The sequence below is a fragment of the Nuphar pumila genome, chromosome 16, assembly GCF_984573655.1.
Source record: "Nuphar pumila chromosome 16, dmNupPumi1.hap1.1, whole genome shotgun sequence".
NCBI classification, from domain to species: Eukaryota; Viridiplantae; Streptophyta; class Magnoliopsida; order Nymphaeales; family Nymphaeaceae; genus Nuphar; species Nuphar pumila.
In genome coordinates this window covers 79648657-79669267 of record NC_143264.1, presented here as the reverse complement: position 1 = coordinate 79669267, position 20611 = coordinate 79648657, and the positions used below count along the sequence as shown (strand labels likewise).

The 20611-nt window shown below is 35.3% G+C and overlaps 1 protein-coding gene across 1 annotated transcript; it reads right to left on the bottom strand.

Moving 5' to 3' along the window:
* Positions 1-2869: 2869 nt before the first annotated feature.
* On the bottom strand, positions 2870-20399 carry LOC149813774 (ras-related protein RABE1c-like). Its single transcript, XM_089991351.1, has 8 exons — positions 20189-20399; positions 4460-4532; positions 4274-4374; positions 3838-3903; positions 3647-3744; positions 3501-3563; positions 3323-3415; positions 2870-3230 (listed from the first exon to the last, which is right to left on the bottom strand). Exons 1-8 carry the CDS (start codon positions 20259-20261, stop codon positions 3147-3149), a joined length of 651 nt encoding a protein of 216 aa, XP_089847477.1. The 5' UTR covers positions 20262-20399; the 3' UTR covers positions 2870-3146.
* Positions 20400-20611: the final 212 nt, after the last annotated feature.

The following is a 20611-nucleotide window of genomic DNA, read 5'->3' as shown; positions in this document are numbered from 1 at the left end:
AAAACTCAACATAATATATTACAAATCAAGATTAACAAACAAAATAATATCTCACAAATCGACACTAGAAAAACATATAATATCTTACAGATCGATATACGGTAATTCAACATAATATATTACAAATCGATATTAACAAACAAAACAATATCTCACAAATCGACATTGGAAAACACATAACATCTTATAAATCGATATACGAAAATTCAATAAAATATATTACAAATCGAGATTTTCAACCAAAATAATATCTCATAAATGAATGTAGAAAATACATAATATCTTACATATCCATATACGGCAATTGAGTATAATATATTACAAATCGATATTATCAAGCAAAACAATATCTCATAAATTGACACTAGAAAACACATAATATATTACAAATCGATATATGACATTTCAGCATAATATATTACAAATCGATAATAATAAACAAAATAATATCTCATAAATCGATATACGTGTTACTACAATCGCGATTTGCATTACATTAAATATACTAAGTGAATGGACGATACCGGATGGGGTAGAGGCCCTTGCTCGCATCTGTAACCAAGCATTCTTGTCAACAGGTCCCAGTGTCTTACAAATGTCTTCAAGTTTCCAACCGTTGAAACGATAAAATCTACCTACAACAACAAAATAACACCTTAATGATACTCATGATGACATACGTTCTTCAACAATAGCATGATGAAATGAAAAAAGACTCACGATGTGACCTTAATGACACATGTTGGAATATTTATGCGTCATTGCTTTTTTCCATACTGCCTAACAAAAACGAAGAAAAAGAGAAGACTATAAAAAGAGATGGCCGACAAATCCCCCTATGACACCCACCAATGATCGAACCAGTCGTTCGATTTATAGTTATTTCCATGAGGTAGGAACGAACTCGAAAAAGTTTTCTATCTAACAAAAGGCACTAACGAGAAGGCGGCCATGTGTTGTAACACAAGCTAAAAACAAAGGTGGAACGTGCAAATCTATTTACGGGGAGCGGGAGGACATTTTCGTCCAACACATATCTATCTTACGAAAGAACATTTCCGTCAAAAGCATATCTACCTTTTTTATATGTTATTTTATTATAAAGTCATCGTGAGCAACATTGGCATATGAATTATCACGGGTCCCAAAGTATTCCTCCGTACACACCGGAATACGCAATTTGTGTTCCGGGGAGAACACACAACACCCTCTCCAACGTGACTGTTGTGGTCCCCACACTCAAATACATGGCTACAACCTAGTCGTCCAAGGCCAAGGGCTGAGGCACAAACCCCAATACCTTGACCCACCTAGGAGGTACACGAAGAAGCTTCCGCTTAAGCAGACCGGGTACTCAGAGACCCGACGAGCTCGAGTGGCAGACACATAGGCAAGATGAACCAAGGAAGGTGGTCAACACGCAAGTCAGGAGTTACGGGTTCACCAGCTACAACGCCATCTCAAACGGCAGTGAGGAGCGAACACCACCTTTAGCTTGGTTTGCCAAAATAAACCAAAATGAGAAAATCATGAGGGTAATTTAGTAAAAAGCCAAACGCGTATAAGACCTAGTAGTACGAGGGGCTCAAGTACACAAAAGCTGTACTACATGGATTTTAATAAACCAAACCCCATGAGTACTACTTCCACGTCTAGATTCATGTAGTACAATTTGTGTGAAGGCGATTCAATATAAATATATATATATATATAAGTGGTTCTAAAAGAAGAAATGAGGAAAGCAAGCAAGCAAGCGAAGAATAGGGGGAGGTCTCAATAGGAGCGACATGGAAACACATGAAGCCATGATGGTATTTATCATGCAACGCGTGTTCCCAGGTCGCCCCTGTGGGGGCCTTCCTCTTCTTCATTCCCCAAAAACACCATCATCTCGCACCAAGAAGCTGGAGAGAGAGAGAGAGAGAGAGAGATCAGCCTTCCTTGCTTGGCAGAAAGGTAGGAAACAACTAAGTCATGTCATTGGTCTTAAAGCTCAGAAAGACAAGCTCAGAGGTTCGCTCGAGTCTGAGTCCGTCTTATGAGTATGGCCTTCTTTCTCTGTTTGCTACTTTGCTTGGCATTGTCACTTCTGCTCTTTGGTCCAATGACAACGTTTTTGTTGTTTTCTTATATGATCGGGGAGCACCACCAACGTTTCCTCAAGACCAATGGTGATATTAACATGCTACCGAGACAGCCGAATGGCTGATTCGTAATGGGTGACCACCACCAAGCCAAACATGCCTGCACGAAGCTGTGCCCAGGAGGAGCACCACAGCAAATCATGCCCAAATCCATGATTGATCCCATCATAACGCTTGTATCAGAGTATCATACCAGTATCACCATTGTAATGATGGCAATTATTGCCCTTACCAATATGATGTAAATCCCTTGCATAACGTATCAAATTGACATCGTTTCATGTATTCAAATTTCAGCTTCTGCTTTCCAAAATGTCATATAACCAATGCAGATTGTTAACGCAGCCGCTAGCAATACATACAGACAACACTAGCAATTCAGATTGTTAACACCGAGTAAGCCCATAAACGCAAGATGACCAATGTTTTTGGTTATGAGTAAAATGGCGGTCCAGTAGTAAGCTATCTCCATCAAATATGGGTGAGGATAAGGTCTCAGAAGACAGTCCTCACCATAAGAATACTGCAAGAACGTGTAGTATCCACAACTATTGTCAAAATCTGTACGTAGGCAAATTATTGGCTTGATTCAATCTTCCATCCATAAGTTGTAGGCCCTCCATACAAAATGACAGAGAGAAGCGTAAACAAGGAAGCAATTCATGGAAGGTCAGCCTAATATCCAAGAATAAGTAAAAATCAGTAACACCCATTACAAATCAGACTTACAAAATGGTTTGGATTCATTCCATATATTTAAGGAGCAATAATACTTGGCATCAAGGGAAAGCTTGGCATACTTATATCCAACATTAGATCATTAATAACTGAAAACAAAAAGAAAGAGAGGAAAATGAAAGCAAGACAAAGGCTGACATGTAACTATAATGGAAACGGTGCGGCAGAAGGCCCCAGCAATATGAAACCATCTCCACGAATCCTTGAGCCCAGCGTCCATGCAGATAACCAAAACCTCCAGTAAGTATCCTTTCTGTACAAAAGTCAAGATCCACAGCAAGCTGATTTAGGTGGAGCATCACCAGGACCTGCAGCTGGGTCTTGTTTGCTGATCTTGATGGCCTGGGGCTGCACCAAAGATGAAGCATCTCATAATATCATGAACACGAACATTGCTTACTACTATATTACATAGCGCTGTAATCAGGAAACCATCTAACCTCAACTTTGGAATCACTCTCTGCAAGTCTGTGCTTTATATCTCTAGCAATGGAAAAGAAAACCTGCTCCACATTGAAGTTGGTCTTGGCACTCTGCATAAAATATCATCAGATTAAAATTGGATGTATACTTAAGATGTGAGAACATATGAATCAGGAAGTACAGTTTAAGACTTACAGTCTCGAAGAACTTGATCCCATACTCATCAGCTAGTTCCTGACCTCGTGATGTTGGTACAGCCTATAATACCGGCCAATTTGATCATGATTTTGATGATAAGACGATTTAAAAGGGCAAAAAAGGTAGATTATAACCGAACTTACACGTTTGCTTTCATCCATATCAGCCTTATTGCCAACCAATATCTTGTTAACATTGTCAGATGCATGTTGCTCTATATTCCTAATCCAGTTACGAATGTCTGTGGATCATGAACAAAGATGTTTGAAAACAGAAACTCGAAAGCAACCGATGAATAAATGAAGATAACAGGACTAGAGTAAGAAGCAAATACTGTTGAAGGAAGACTCATCTGTGACATCATATACTAGCAAGATACCCATGGCTCCCCTGTAATAAGCTGCACCAAACAATAGTGTAAATGGACACAGGAAGAAGTCAATATTATGCATCGTTTATTCTGATGTCCTTGTTAAATAAATAAATAAATCATTGGTCTTATGCAATATTTTCAGGTTGCCCAAATAAAAGCTAGTCCTCTAAATGCATCATGTTTACATGAGGTGTTTTCTCTGGTTTCTCATTTTTTGGGGTGTGTGCGCCTGCTATGAGAGAGATTCTAAACCAATAGCGATGTTCTAAAGTGAGGATGTAGACATTTTTCATATTACAGCAAGTGCAATAACAGCCTGCTAAAACACTTAGAATCTATGCGTCTCTCATCACTTTTCTTTTTCCAAAAATGAAGAATGACATAGAACATCAAATACCTGTTGTAATTGTCCTGAAACGTTCTTGACCAGCTGTGTCCCAAATCTGCAGTTTAATACGCTTCCCGTCAAGTTCAATGTTTCGAATCTTGAAGTCAATCCTGGTAGACAAGTATTATTTTCATCAGATTATTGATAGCAAAGTACACCATAAAGGACTACAGAATCAGAGTTCCAAGGACAAACCCTATTGTTGTAATAAAACTAGTGGTGAAGGAGTCGTCAGAAAAACGCAGGAGGAGACAACTCTTTCCAACCCCTGAAAAGAATAATCAAATATCTTCAGACAATTTGGAGAGATGTAGCCATACAAAATTACATTCTGATTCTACATAGAGAACTGCTGTTCAGCACCACAAAACAGAAGTGATGTTCACATTCATAAGAAACCAAAGCGCAACCATGCAGCGATTTGGAAGATCAACTAACATTTGACAAGAAATAACGGAAAAAGAAAGGACTTCCTGTCCACAGGTTGAATAAAGAATCAACAATTGAAATGTCCAGTGTTCTTAGTTGCACCGGAACTAGGCCCTGGATGCATGTTTCAATCTATACCAGAGTTACCGGAAGCTTCTTAGGTAGGTGGAAAGTGCACTTCTCAGAAACTCACTTCGAAAGCGCGATACTCCTTGCTTCCAAAACTTTATGGAAATCTTGATTCCCCATGCTTCTTCTATGTTTTTCTCACATTTTTTTTATGTTTTTCATGTATTTTCTCTCACGCTTTCATTCACTTCCCATGTACTTTTTCTAAATTGGTAACCATTATTGTTAGATTTTAACAAAAAATTAACTCTTTTACTGACAATTCATGAAATATAAGAATAATTAATTTTATTTTAATTTTTATTTGCTTCTTGTTCAATTCCTATTCAGTTACCATATTGCTTCATTTTTTATTTCTATTTCACTTTCAAATTGATACTTCGCTTCCCACTTCCTATAAATTTTAAAATGTCTCGCTTTCACTTCTAGTATCGTTTTCTGCTTCTGCTTCCTAGTTTGGCAACCTTGATCTAACATAGCATTAATTCCCTTACAAGCAAGACAATATGCCACAAAAAACACAAGAAACATGGACTCATCCAAGGAAGACAGATGGTTAACCCACAGATATTGACGTCCAGACCAATAATTAGAAAAGCAATGGAGCCTAACCACTCAAGAAAAGAAAAAGATGGATCCAAGAAAAAATCACCTTAAACATAAAAAATAAAATGAAAAAACAAGAGAAATAGGAAAGTAAAAAAAAAGAACAGCAATGTTGAACAAGAAAATACAAAGACCAAATAAAGAAATATGACAAACAAGAGCAAGACACACAAAAGGTCAAACCGAAGGATTTGAGGCTAATATGTAAATAATAGTAAGAATAACATAATATGGAATCAAGAATTCAACCAAGGAACATCCTGAGCAAACTAAAACATAAAAAGTAAGAAGAAAAATGAACTAAAAACAAGAAAACAAGATGTCAAGAGCAACAATTCCATAACCCAAGAAATACAAAAGATCACATCATCAAAATACAAAAGACCAATCAACACACACAAGATTGAAACAAATAATATAAAATCCAAACAAGTAATATAAATGATTGAATTCAAGAATGAAAAGATTAAACCAGACAAGCCAACAACATAATTTTTTATTTTCAACAAAAATGAAAGAGAAACCGAAATTGAAATATTACATGAACAATAAGCAAAAAAAAGGCAATAAAGAAGTCTACAACACAGAGTTGGAAAAGATCCAAATGGATAATTAAGAAGTGCTGGACCAACTAATGCAAAAGATTAATGACACAACAGAACGAAGTTATACAATAAGCAACCAAGAAGTACAAAATCAACACCAAGTATGATAACTTCTACAAAGAAATACAAACAAAACCAATAACACAAAAACGTTAGCCAAGAAGCACAATTCAAAATCATGAAATGCAAAAGATTAGACAAAGAAAGAGAAGATAAAAGAACAAATACCAAAATACATAGAAAAGAACCATGAAATACATCCAAGCAAAACCAACAGAGAGGCACCGGGCTAAATCAAGAAAGACAAAATTCTAACAGAAAAGTATAAAAACAAATTTGAAAATGCTAGATTCTAAGTAAAATAAGAGAGCTACTCCACAAAAACAAAAAGCTGAACTGATTACAACATGAAATACAAGAATAGAAATGATAAAGGTAAAGGGTCAAGAAATATAGAATCCCTAAACAATATAAATAGAAAAATTAGAGCAAGAAATGCAAATGATGCCAAAGAAAAAAGAAACATGAAATCAAGATATATCAATTTGAATGTACGGCATAAAAAAGGAAAAACCATCATTTATAAACACATAAAAGCAGAAAAACTCTTATGAGGCAATGGAGAACCCAAGTTGATTTCCCAGGTGTGTGGATCTCTATTTCTTCATATCCTTTCTTTCTTTGTCTCATATCCTGCCTTTTATGAATATGTTATTTTCTTCTTTCTGCTTCCCTTTTTCATCAAACCTTAATTTTATTTTCCTCATTATTTTGTATTAAGTTCATGACACCAAAGAATAACAAATTTTTATTATTAAAAAAAGGGAACAACTCAGTAGGAAAGGGGCATGGATATTAATATCTTTTGTATTTAACATCAAGTCTTTGTTAATTCAAGTATATATATATATATATATATTTATTTGTTGTAAATATTTTTCCTTTATTTTTGTTCTTTTCCTTTTGTCTAGTTCATTTCAAACTAGTCAAAGTTCTGTTTGAACTAGTCAACACAATGTTGACTAGTTTTGAATAGCGTTGGAGCTAGTCCAATGGCTAAAAATAGAGCCGTCGTCTCTATTTGGAACTCCATGGTGTGTATAAATAAAGGTGAAACCCCTCTCTTAATGTAATGCTTTTTGCATCTTGTGTTCTAATAAAATATTATTTTTTATTGTTCTTTGTGTATGCCCTTGGTGGCATTTGTGCTTGTACCCTTAGTGGCTTTTCGTGTTTGTATACCTTGGACTTATTGGTGGACACTTTGTTCATGCTTAAAGGTGCCTTACCTCTTCTTAAATGGTATTAGAACTTGGTGATAAAGCTCGATGGTGATTCAAAGTCAAGCATCTGTGATCGTGGTCGTACATTTGAAGATTTTCCCTCAAGTGTTCGTGTAAGAAAATGAAATCTACAATCGGATCTTCAAATGATACTCACAAAAGATCTCTCACAAGAACCAGGGAGGTTCATAAATAATACACACTCACAAGAACTACTAGGGTTCATACAAAATACTCAAAAAGAGTATGCAAAGCAAATAGGAAAGAAAATATATTATATATTTCATTCAAGTGGGAGAACACCCACACAAAAAGTGATCGACCCCATATATATACTACACAAGGGAGAGCTTTAGAGAGAGCCGTTGGGAGTCCAACGACTCTCTTAGAATAATGTTTTTTGGCCTATGTCACATGGGTGCAGGTACGGGTGCGGAGCAATTTCAAAAATTTTGGATACAGGGACACGGCTATATATATATATATATAAAAGATCTGATCCCAATACCATCTTGGATTAGGGTCAGGTCCGGATTTGGACCCGACCCGAGTCCAAATTAATTTTAATAAATGAACAAAAATAGACTCGATCAAAGTTGACCGAGTCCAAAATATGGACGGACTCGGCCCCGGTGCGTTGACCGAGTCCGACACTTAGTTGATCATGTTCGAAGTTGCACCCGTGTCCGAAGCCGTGTCGGGGCGTGTCGACGCGGGTGCGTCGACCTTTTAGCCGAGTCTGTGTGACTTAGTTTTTTACTTTGATCAAAAAACTGTAAAAAAGGATTGAGGTCTAAAAAGGTCCAAAAACAAAAAATAATATCTAACCTAATTAAATTCTAACCTAACCTAACTAGAATACTAAAAAACAAAAAGATTACATATGAGATTACATATTTTAACACCCCCCCCCTCAAACTTACGGTTGAATAACCGAAAGTTTGTTTAAGAAAAAGTGAAATCGAGGAGCGGCGAGAGGTTTGGTAAAGAAATTTTTTAATTGATATTCTAATAAAACATAAGAAAGATCAATGGTGACATGTAGAAATTTCTCTCGCACGTAGTGACAATCCATCTCAATATGCTTGGTGCGTTCGTGGAATGTCTGATTACTGGCAATATAAATAGAACTTTTATTGTCACAGCATAGTTTTGATGCTCATGTGCTTTCAACACCCATGTCATGAAGCAAGCGTCGTAGCTAAACTACTTCTATAGTGGTTGTAGTCATTGCCTTGTATTCGGCTTCAGTTGATGAGAGAGAAACTTTTTGTTGCTTCTTGCACCTCCATGAAATCAATGAATCACCTAAGAACACACAAAAACAAGTAGTTGAGTGTCGATCATTGGAATCACCTCCCCAGTCTGCATCAGTATAAGTAGTTAATTCTAAGGAAGAAGAAGCAAACAAAAAAAGCCCTCTAAAAATGAAAGTTTTAATATATCTAATAATGTGTAAAATAGCTCCCATATGAACAGTGATAGGAGCCTGCTGAAATTGACTTGTGTGGACAACATGCGCAATGTTGGGTCTTGTAATAGAGAGATAAGACAATACATCGACAAGTTGTCTGTAAGGTATAGGATTTTCAAGTAGCTGTCCATCATCAATCTTCATTTTGATGTTCACCACTTCAAGAGTGTCAGTCTGTTTTTCATCTGAGATACCAGACCTGTCAACGATGTCCAGGATAAATTTAAACTGAGTTAACAAATAACCTCTAGAAGAATAAGCAACTTCTATACCAAGAAATTTTTTTAAGAAACCCAAATCACTCATTTCGAAATGTGTTTTAAGAAATTTTTTAATGTTGTTAACTCCCTGCTTATCACTTCCAATAATGACCATGTCGTCTACATAGAAAAAAAGAATGATAATATCTGCATTGGAATTTTTAACAAACAGAGTTGTGTCAGTAAGACAAGATTGAAAACCAAAATCAATCATAACTTTATTAAATTCATAATTGGAATTCTTAACAAAGGGTTTTAAACCTTTCAAGAGTGTCATCACTCTTAGTTTTCACTTTGTACACACATCTGCAACCTATAGGCTTTGTACTTGATGAAAGATCTTGAATAGTCCAAGTATTTACCTTTTATAAAACTCTTAATTGCAGTGACATTGCTTTGACCCATTCATATTGTTCTTTTGCAATATCATAGTTAGAGGGTTCTACATAGGAGTGTATTAAAGCAATATAGGCTTGATATTATGGTGAAAAGACTCATATGACAAATTTTCGGGGAACTTTGGACACTCTAGACGACTTCCTAGTGGATACTTGTTCATGTCTTTTAGTATATTTTTTGAGAGCACATGGTTTCTCTAGATTACCTCGCCTAGAGTACTGAATGCAATTTGGATGATCACTAAATGATTTTGTATTCGTCATATCAAGTTGCTCTTCTTGAATCTGATCTAGATCATCTTCATCAATTTTTGGAACTAGGTCCAACAAAAAGGAATATTCATCTATTTCCTTGGAGTTCACACTTTAAAAAAAAACTTTCTTTTTCGAAGAAAGATACATTCCTTGAAACATATACTTTTCTTGTTTTGGGATCAAAACATTTATAACCTTTTTGATGACTTGCATATCCTAAAAAGGCACACAGAATACCATGAGAGGAGAATTTGTTATTTTTGTTTGAAAACACAAAACATTTGCACCCAAAAACTCTTAACCTAAAGTAATCCGAGATTTGTTTAAAAAGTTTTTCAACAGAAGATACAATATTTAATGAAGAAGATGGCATCCTATTGATAAGGTAAACTGCAGTTAGAGTGGCTTCAGCCCAAAAAAACCTTTGGTACTTGATGTGTAATAAGTAAGGTTCTTGTTGTTTCTATAATATGTCTATGCTTTCTTTCTGTTAAACAATTTTTTGAGGAGTATAAGGGCATGATTTTTTATGTACAATACCATATAAGTTTAAGTAATCCTTAAATTCTTTTGACAAAAACTCTCCCCCTCAATCAGTGCAAAAAATTGAATTGTCATTTTTGAATTGATTTTTAACTAGATGATGAAATATTTGAAAATGTAAAAAAACTTTAGATTTATGTTTAAGAAAATAGATCCAAGTATGTCTTGTGAAATCATCTATAAAAATTACATAATAAATAAAACCATATGTTGAGACAACTGGTGCAGGTCCCCATACATTCGAATGTATTAGCTCAAGTGGTCGTGAAGAGACAGGTTCTTTCTTGAAAATGTAGTTTTTTTATTTTTCCAAGAATACATTTTTAACATTTAAATGTTTCAAAATTATAAAAATTTGTCATCTTTGGAAAAAACTGGAGCTTGGATAGACTAGAATGTCCAAGTCTCTTGTGCCATAAATCTATGGTCAACTTTTTGAATATTACAAAACAATGTATTAGGTATGTCCAAAAAGTCCATGTAGTGGCCTCCTTCTCTATGGCCTTCCCCAATCAGCTTCCCTGACTGGTGATCCTGCACTCGACATCCACGAGAGGAGAAGGAAACATTACATCCATGGTCAGATAATTGTGAAACAGATAAAAAGTTTAGATTAAGTTTGAGAATATATCCAACTTGTGGAATGCAAAACCTTTTTGTTTTGAAAATTTTTCTCAAAAATTCTTATTCATTTAATTTCAAGAGATGTTTCATCAGCAGTAAACACATTTGACCCATTTGAGTTATGATATTCAGATAACACATCAATGTTTAGAGTCGTATGAAAAGAAGCACTGAAATCAAGAAGCCAAAGAGTTTTACCAAGATCGAAGATGCCCACGAAAGAGATGGCGGCTCTAGCGGATGAAGAAGCTCATTTGAGCAATGGTGGAAGTTCTTCCACCAATTGTGTTAAGGACATACTTCCAATGGATGATTCATTCGATTCTTGAAGAAGTTCGACAGAGGCAACCTTCTTTTCATATGGTTTCTTCAGTTTTGGACAATAAGTTTTCACGTGTCCCGGTTCACAGCAATAGTAACAAATTACTTTCCTTTTCTGAAAATCATTTTCATGTTTTTCATCATTCGTCCTCCCATAATTTGGAGGTTTGTATGTGCGAACATGATTTCCCCGTCTAGAAATGGCTAGAACTGAGTTATCATCACTCTTGATGATTCTACTTTTGAGCCTATTTTCTTCCATGCTCAATTCTTCTATAGTGTCTTCTATTGAGGGAACCTTTCCTCGATGAAGAAGAATGAACTTGGTAGACTCAAATTCCAATCTTGGTCTATTAATAGATTGAAAAAAGTGCTTTGCATTTATTTGATTCAAGGTTTTAAAACCCGTGACTCGGAACTCGACTCGTTCTTTATTGACTCGTGACTCGGCGGGTCAACTCGGTGACTCAGACCGGGTTTTGTTAACTTTTGATTTTAAAAGAAAAACAATATATAATTTGTCTCAAACCATGTTTTTCAGTAAACATATAGTCTCCAAATGTCTTTAAGTGCAAAGAGCTATAGAGGTTTGCTTGAATTTGATATTTATACAAGCACTTTGACTAATTCATGGCTTGAATTATAGGATGTGGTCACCATGAGTTCAGTCTGCTACTACCTACGGTTCCTAAAATGGCCAATCATATATGCTAGCTTGTTTTAAAAGTTTCAATTCCCTCTCTAACAAATCCATAAATGTAAAATAGGGATATATGTGCATATTGAAAGTTTACGGAATGCCCAATATCAACATAAATAAGCAATTTTCTCATGTATGAAAACTATGCAGGAAATATATTAATGGCACAACTATAAAAAGACTACTAATATTTGAATATGTACAATGCTTGTTCACATAACAAATGGATGATGAAACCTAAATGTGACTTCCTATAGGCACATTTGACCCTCCATATATAGTGAGAATCATTTCTTTAAAATATTTTGCTAGAATAAGTTGATAGCACAAGGTGAACAGTAGTTTGAACAACATGGCGATTTTATTCTATGGATTTAAATTATTTTTTATCTTTAAATGATTTTTATTTTCTTTTTTATACAAAATCTGGGGGTAACCCTTGTTAAAATATATGTACTTATATATTTTGAAACTGTAATTTGAAACTCAAAAATCAAATTTCAAACATCCCAGAGATCGCCTGAGTCAGGCCGAGTCAAGCCCGAGTCTTGGCAAACCGAGTTTGCCTTGCCGGGTTGACTCGCTGGAGGGCCGAGCCGAGCCGAGTCAACGAGTTGACTTGGCAAGTTTTAAAACCTTGATTTGATTTTGACGAAGTTCTGTCTTGTGAGCAATGCCACTTTGGTTCGAGAAAAGTCAACTCTCCCCATAATTCGGACAAGCTACTATAGTATTCTCTAATGCTTTTGTCCCCTTGAACCATATTCCGAACTTGATTTTGTAGATTGCACACATGTGCAATGGCTTTAAGAGAATACATTATCTTAAGATAATCTTAAATGTCATTAGCATGTTTAAATTTTGTAAGACTTAAACACTTTTTTATATTCACACTACTTATGAGCCAAGACATAATCTTGGCGTGTCTCATTCTCCATTCCTTCCACTTTTTCTCATAAGTGGTAATGACTTTAATCTTTTTCACCTCCGTAAGAGGTACTTCTTTTTCACTTTTAATCTTCGTAAGGATTAGTTTAGGTTCCAAGTCAGTCTTATCCACTAATCCTTACAACCCTTTTCCCCATATAAGGTGCTTCATAATTGAAGCCCATATAACATAATTTGAGTCGTTGAGTTTAATGGGTTTAATGGTGACATTATCATTGTCATCCATTTTACAAGGTTAACAAGGAGAAGAAAGTAAAAGCAAAAAAGAGAAGTTTGGAAGAGAGAGTATAGAGTATGTACTCCACCACGAATGGTAGGTACAATCACACCTCCAAGCTTTGCAAGTTCACAACTTCACATATACTTGAAGAAGAACGTCTCTCCTTTTCAAACTTGAGTAGCACGCCTCCCAATGCACTGAAAATGAATAACTTGATTACAACCTTGCTCTTATACCATGCAAGAAAATGAAATCCACAATCGGATCTTCAAATGATACTCACAAAAGATCTCTCACAAGAACCACAGAGGTTCATAAATAGTACACAATCACAACAACCACTAGGGTTCATACAAAATACTCAAAAAAACTATGCAAAGCAAAGAGGAAAGAAAATATATTTCATTCAAGTGGGAGAACACCCACACAAAAAGTGAACTTTACAAGGGGGAATGACCCCATATATATACCACACAAGGGAGAACTATAGAGGGAGTCCAACAACTCTCTTAGAATAATGCTTTTTGACTTTGGTCAAAAAGATGTCAAAAAGGATTGAGGTCTAAAAAGGTCCAAAAACAAAAAATAATATCTAACCTAATTAGATTCTATTAGATTCTAACCTAACCTCACTAGAATACTAAAAAACAAAAAAATTATATATGGGATTACATATTTTAACAGTTCGTGTGATCCTTTTGGTGCTTGCATGATGGTGCATCTTCTCCAAATTTGTGGTGGAGTGCTCGTGTTCCATAACTAATCCTTACTAGAGTGCATATTACATATGAGAAAAAGAATTGTGGAGATTAATGGATGGATCCGATCCAAAGCCAAAACTAATCCTTACTAAAGTGGATAATGAGAACGAAGTACCTCTTTCTGATAGAGAGAAGACTAATGTTATAGCTAGTTACGAGAAAAAGTGAAAAGAGTGAATAATGAAACATGCCAAAATTATGTCTTAACTTATCAGTAGTGTGGACATTAAAAAATGATCTAGCCTTACAAAATTTGAGTATGCTAATATGGCTTGAAAATACCTTAAAAATATAATTCCCATAAAAGTATTGCACGTGTGCAATTTATAAGATAAAGTTTGAACCATGACACAATGGGACAAAAGCATTAGAGAACATTACAATGACTTGTCCGAACTATGAGAAGAGTTGCCTCTTTTAGAGCCTAAGTGGCATTGTCTCAAAGATATTGAGTTTCGCCAAAAGCAAATAGATGCGGAGTATTTTTATCAATTTATTAATTGCTTGAGATGCAAATTTGAATCAACCAAGTCGGCTCTCTTTCATAGAAGAAAAGTCCCCTCTATTATTGACACTATTGAAGAGTTAAGTATGAAAGAAAATAGGCTTAAAAAGAAAAATACCAAAAGCGAAGAAGACTCAGTCCTAGCCGTTTCTAGACTGAGTACAAGCTACCCCACTATGGAAGACAAGGAAATGACAATGATAAAAGAAATGCTATTTGTCATTATTTTCATGAACCGGGACATGTCAAGCCTCAATGCCCCAAACTAAGGACCTACAAGAAGAAGGTTGCTTCAGTTCATCCTTCACAATAGTCAAATGACATCAACACTACCTCTAAAGATTCAACCATCGAAAGCATGTCTCTAGCTCAATTAGTGGAAGTGTTGCAACCTCTCCTCAAAGAAGTGCCCCCATCAACTAGAGTCATTTCAGCTTTTTTTATCTCGATAAATTTCTTTGGCTTCTTGAATCGGGTGTCTTGTTTCATATGACCCCTATATCCCTTGATATTAAAGGAATAAGGAATTTCGAAAGTTCTTTTCAAAACACAAAAAAGTTTTCTATTCCAAAAGTTAGATATGTTCCTAAATTAAATTTAAATCTTTTATCTGTTTATCAAATAACTGACTATGGATGCAATGTCACCTTCTCCTTTTATGAATGTGGGGTGCAGTATCGACAACCAATGAAGCTGATTGGGGGAGGCCATAAAAGAGGCCTATATTACATGGATTTTTTGGAAATATCCAAGAGTAATTTTTATTGTAATGTTCAAAAAATTGACTTGGATATATGGCATAAAAGACTTGGTCATCCTAATGTATCCAAAAATCAATAATTTTCAAGTTTGAAAAAAAATTGTAATTCTTAAAAATTTACTTCTAAAGATTGTATTCTTGGAAAAATAAAGATATTACCATTTTAAGAAAGAACTTCTTTTGCTTCGAGATCTCAAGAGTTAATATATTCGGATATATGGGGCCCAATACGAGTTATATCAAAGGGTGGATATGCCTACAATATAATTTTTGTTGATGATTTTTCTAGGCACTTGGGTTTATTTCCTTGGACATAAATCCGAAGTTTTCTTATATTTTCAAATATTTCAAAATTTAGTCAAAATAATTTTGAAAATGATATTTCTATCTTTCGAACTGATTCAGGAGGAGAATTTTTATCAAAAGAATTCAAAGATCATCTAAATTTTCATGGCATCACACACCAAAGATTTTGTCCTCACACCCCAATAAAATGTTTGCCCGAAAGAATGCAGACACATTATAGAAACCACTATAACCTTTACCAAAGGATTTTTGGGTTGAGGTTGCTTTAACATTTGTTTATCTCATCAATAGAATGTCATCGTCTTCTTTGCAAAATGTGTCACCAGTTGAAAAAAAATTTAAAATAACTCTTGATTATGCTAGATTAAGAGGCTTTGGATGCAAATGTTTTGTTTTCAGTAACAAAAATGATAAATTGTTCCATCGTGCTATACCTTGTGTCTTTTTAGGTTATGCAGATAACCAAAAAGGCTATAGGTGTTTTGATTTTAAAAATAAAAAACTTTATGTTTCAAGAAATATATCTTTCCTAAAAAAGAAAGTTTTTTTTTATTTTGAAAAAACTAAGGAAACAACTAAGTATTCATTTTTGTTGGATTAATTCTAAAGTTCGATGTTAATTGTGATTATGAATGTGATCTTGATTAAGATCATGAGATTAGAGATGATTTGCTGAATGAGGAGCAATCACATAATGATAATGAATAGCAATCCCACAAGGACAAAAACTGTATTCAATATTCTAGGCGAAAAGATCCTACCCCCATGTGCATTAGATAGATATTCTGAAACTGAAACCCACCGTCTAAGTCCAATCTAGAAGGTCATCCAGAATTTCAAAACCACCTAGAAAATTTATATCCTACAATTCTTTTTCACCAAAGTACAAATCATATATTGCCTTAATTCATTCATATATTGATTGTCAAGGGATATTTCCAGTAATATGGCATAGATTATGAAGAAACCTTTACTCCAGTTGTCAGGATGACCACTGTTAGGACTTTTGTAGCCTTAGCCTCTATTAAAAAATGACTCATATACCAAATGGATGTCAAAAATGTCTTTCTTAATAAAAACCTAGTTGAAGAAGTTATTATAGAAACTCCACTTGGTATAACCATTCCTAAGGGAAAAGCTCTTCGTTTGAATAAGGCTTTCTATAGTCTTAAACAAACACAAAAAGCTTGGTATGATAGGTTTAGTCGTGTTATGTTTAATATTAGATTTCAATCCTGCTTGACTAACATAACCTTATTTGCTAAGATTTATGATGCAGGTATCATTATTTTTTTCTCTAATGCAAACAATATGATTATCACCAAAAGAGACAAACAAGGAGTTGAAAACATTTAAAAACTTCTTAAAAAATATTTTGAAATGACTGATTTGTTTTTTTTAAATACTTCTTAGGAATTGAAGTTGCCTACTCTCTAAGGGGTTATCTGTTGTCTCAGTCTAACTTTTCTCTTGATATTATTTTCAGGTCCGGAATCACAGATGATAAGAAGGCTAATACTCCCGGGGTTGTCAACGTTAAGATGAGAATTGACGATGGGGAACCACTTGAATATTCAACTCCTTACAGACAACTTATCAGAGTACTTTCTTATCTTTCAATTACTAGACTTGATATATCACACGTTGTACACACAATCAATCAATTTTGACATGCTCTCACTTTTATTCACATGGGAGTTGTTTTACGCATTATTAGATGTATTAAGTTTTCTATTTATCAAGGTATTTTTTTGTTTGTTTCTTCTACGTTAGATTTAATAGCTTATACTGATGTTAAATAAGGAGGTGATCACAATAACAAACACTCAACCACAGGTTTTTTAGTCTTTTAGGTGATTCTTTGATTTCATGACATTGCCGGAAGCAACATAAGGTCTCTCTCTTTTCGACCGAAGCTGAAAAATGAGTCATAGTTACAACAACAATGAAAGTTGTCTGGCCCAGAAGATTGCTAGCAAATATGGGAGTTCATGTGATAGGAGTCTCACGAATGTATTGTGACAATAAAAGTTTCATCTATATTGTTAGCAATCGAACGTTTCATGAGCATATAAAATATACTAAAATGGATTGTCACTATGTACAAGAGGAGTATCTACATGGCATTATCGATCTGCCCTATGTTACATCAGAGTACCAATTGGCAAATTTTTTCACTAAACCTCTTGCGGCTCCTAAATTTCACTTTCTTTTAAGCAAAATTTTGGTTATTCAACCATGAGGGGAAGTGTTAATATATATATATATATATATATATATATATATATATATATATATATATATGAACTAGTCAACACAATGTTGACTAGTTTGAATAGTCATTAGAGATAGTCCAACGGCTACAAATATAGTTGTTGGACTAGCTCCAACATCTCTATTTGGGACTCCATGGTGTTTATAAATAAGGGTGAAGCCCCTCTCAATGTAATACTTCTTGCATCTTGTGTTCCAATAAAATATTATTTTTTTATTGTTCTTTGTGTATGCCCTTGGTGGCATTTGCAATTATGCTCTTTGTAGCATTTGTAATTGTACCCTTAGTGACATTTTGTCTTTGTGTACTTTGGACTTGTTGGTGGACACTTTGCTTATGCTTAATGGTGCCTCGCCTCTTCTTACAGTCTTTGCACCCATTTTGCAAATCTCTGCACCTTTTAATCACTTAAGGGAGAAAAAAAGAAAGTTGTTATTACACATGGCTCCTTGCTGCACCAATCCTCTTATCCCTCCTTATTCAAGGACTTTTTCCTTGAAAAGGTTTACACATCTAATTTCCTGCTTTGAAAGAAGCAAATTTACCCCCCTTTGTCCACATAATGGATCTCTTGGGTCATTTCTATGGCAGTAACCCAATGCATTTCTTGTTCCTTCTTTTCTTTCACAAGAAAACTTTCACCAACAGCCAATTTTGCCTCAAATATTTGGTTCCTTTTCAATTCTAATCCCAGTAGAAGAAAATGACTACGAATACACTACAACATCCATATACTTCAAGTCCATTCATACCACCTTTGGAAGCAACATGCCAACTCAAAATAACTAGCAAATTACCATTGATTCATGCATAGGTTTGAAATCCCTAGTTGATAGCCCACACTCACTCATAAACAATCACAAACAAGGTTGCAAGTTTTCCTTTCTTATTTCCAAATAGTTTGTGACTTTGTTCATTGGGTTCTCCCATCATGCCTTGGAGCTGCAACACAAAACTTGATATCCATGACCCGTCCCTACTTGAGAAGAAGAAGATAATTTTAGAAATGAACCAAATAAAAACAAGAATTTTATTTTATTATATCAACGAACAACAGAACAATGGAGATATAATGAGGAATCGTTACGATGGAAGATGTTAATTCCCCTGAAGATGAAAGAGAAACAACAAGATGGAGGCATTGGTCATTTGAGAGTCTAGTTTATTGCTGGTTTAATAGCCATCCAGGTATCCGGGGAAAATGGCAGAAAAATCTGAGAGGAAACGAAGAGCTGCATCCATCATTCTTCATTTCAGGACTTGGGATTCATCTATAAAATTACAAGGAATATAGAACGTCAACAACTTTTAATACATCATGGCGATGTAATTATGATCTTTACATTTGTTAGTGTATGTTGGTGGTCAAACGACTCTTTGCGTAATGCTGGTCCCAACACCCTCTCTTACATAATACTTAAATGCAGGATGATATATTCATTTTGTACGCTCTTTAATAAAAGAAAATTCAAATGTTCCTTAGTTGCCGCGTCCCACCCACCCAAAACACAAGTTACAAAAGGCAACTGACAGAATGCTTCCTAATTAATTCAAATGAAAAAAAAGAGCTCTCAAAGTCTATAGCAGTCATTGCCTCCTTGTATCATCAGTTTGGCGAATATAGCCCATGATAGTCATTTCAGTACCAATTAAGATTGAGAATAAGTGCCTAAAATCCAAAACCTTACATCTTCTATCTTCAACCCATCAACTTTTCAACCAGAGATACTAAACCAATTCATTGAAATCCATCACGCAACCAGTTCCTTCATTGAAAAATTAAAATGTCACTTCCTAACTAATACTCCAAAACTAACAAACAAGTCACATTACAAAGAACCTTAGATCCCCATACCACCACCACGCTGAGCTTCCCTAAATGGAAGGCAAGTAATCAACGGAAAACTCGACCTTCAATTTCATCCAAGAAAGATGAAACAAAAAGCAGCACTTCAACACAATTCAATTTGGATTGATGTTCACAATCAAAATAAGTACACGCACAACACACATATAAAAGCAAGCAAACCAACAAAAAAATTGAACCCCGATTCGATGTGTCATTTCGACTGAACACATAACTTCGCCAACCACATGATCTTAGATTTTTGCAAAAACGAATCATGTGCACGCAAGAATTCTCTCCAAAACTAAATCGCGCTTAAACAACATAAAAAAAAAAAGATAAAACCAAGAATACAAAAACACGACAGATGGCGCAAGTTTCAAGCTATGATCTGAAAATCTTCTCTCCATTGTTAAAACATAATCCATCCTTGGAAACCAATAGAATTCGGGAGAGTTTCTTTCCACCATCAAATCAACACACAAACATTAGCAATGCTCTTGAACAGACACCATCATCCAATCAGATCGACACACGCCCTTCCATTAAGAACGCGTAGAGATCGACACATTCGTGCAAACGGAAAAAGAGAAGAGCAACAACCACCACAAATCAAGCAAACACAACGCCAGAGGAGAAAAGGGGAAACCCTATTTGGTGGGTGGGCGATCGTTACCGCTATCGCCGATGAGGAGGAGCTTGATGAGGTAGTCGTAGTCCGCTCGAGCCCTAGCCGGCGCGGCAGCCATCTTTACGCGATCGGGCGAGACGATGAAGACGACGACGATCTCTCTCTCTCTCTCTTTCCTTCTCTTGTTTCGGAGAAGGGAGATTTCAAAAAAGAAAAAGAAAAAGGAAAATCACGAGAAAAATAAGCAAGGAAGAATATGGGGGAAAGGAAAAAAGGGGGGAGAAAAGCGAATTCCGGGAAAACGGAGTGGTGAATTTGCCCTAAAAACCCGCGAAATCTGGACGATGGAAACTTACCCAACCCGACCGCTAACCCCAGTTAATCTCTCTCTCTCTCTCTCTCTCTCTCTCTCTAGGCTGCTGATTCCTTGAATTATTTATGCTTTATTGGTTTCTCTCTCTCCCTCCA

Bases quoted from the DNA above. Each gene is read 5' to 3' on its own strand.
- LOC149813774 (XM_089991351.1), bottom strand. From the start codon at position 20,261: ATGGCTGCCGCGCCGGCTAGGGCTCGAGCGGACTACGACTACCTCATC. The intron at 4,533-20,188 runs GTAACGATCGCC...TATTCTTTTCAG, and splicing joins CCTCCTCATCGGCGATAGCG to GGGTTGGAAAGAGTTGTCTC. The intron at 3,904-4,273 runs GTATTTGATGTT...TGTTTGGTGCAG, and splicing joins TTTCAGGACAATTACAACAG to CTTATTACAGGGGAGCCATG.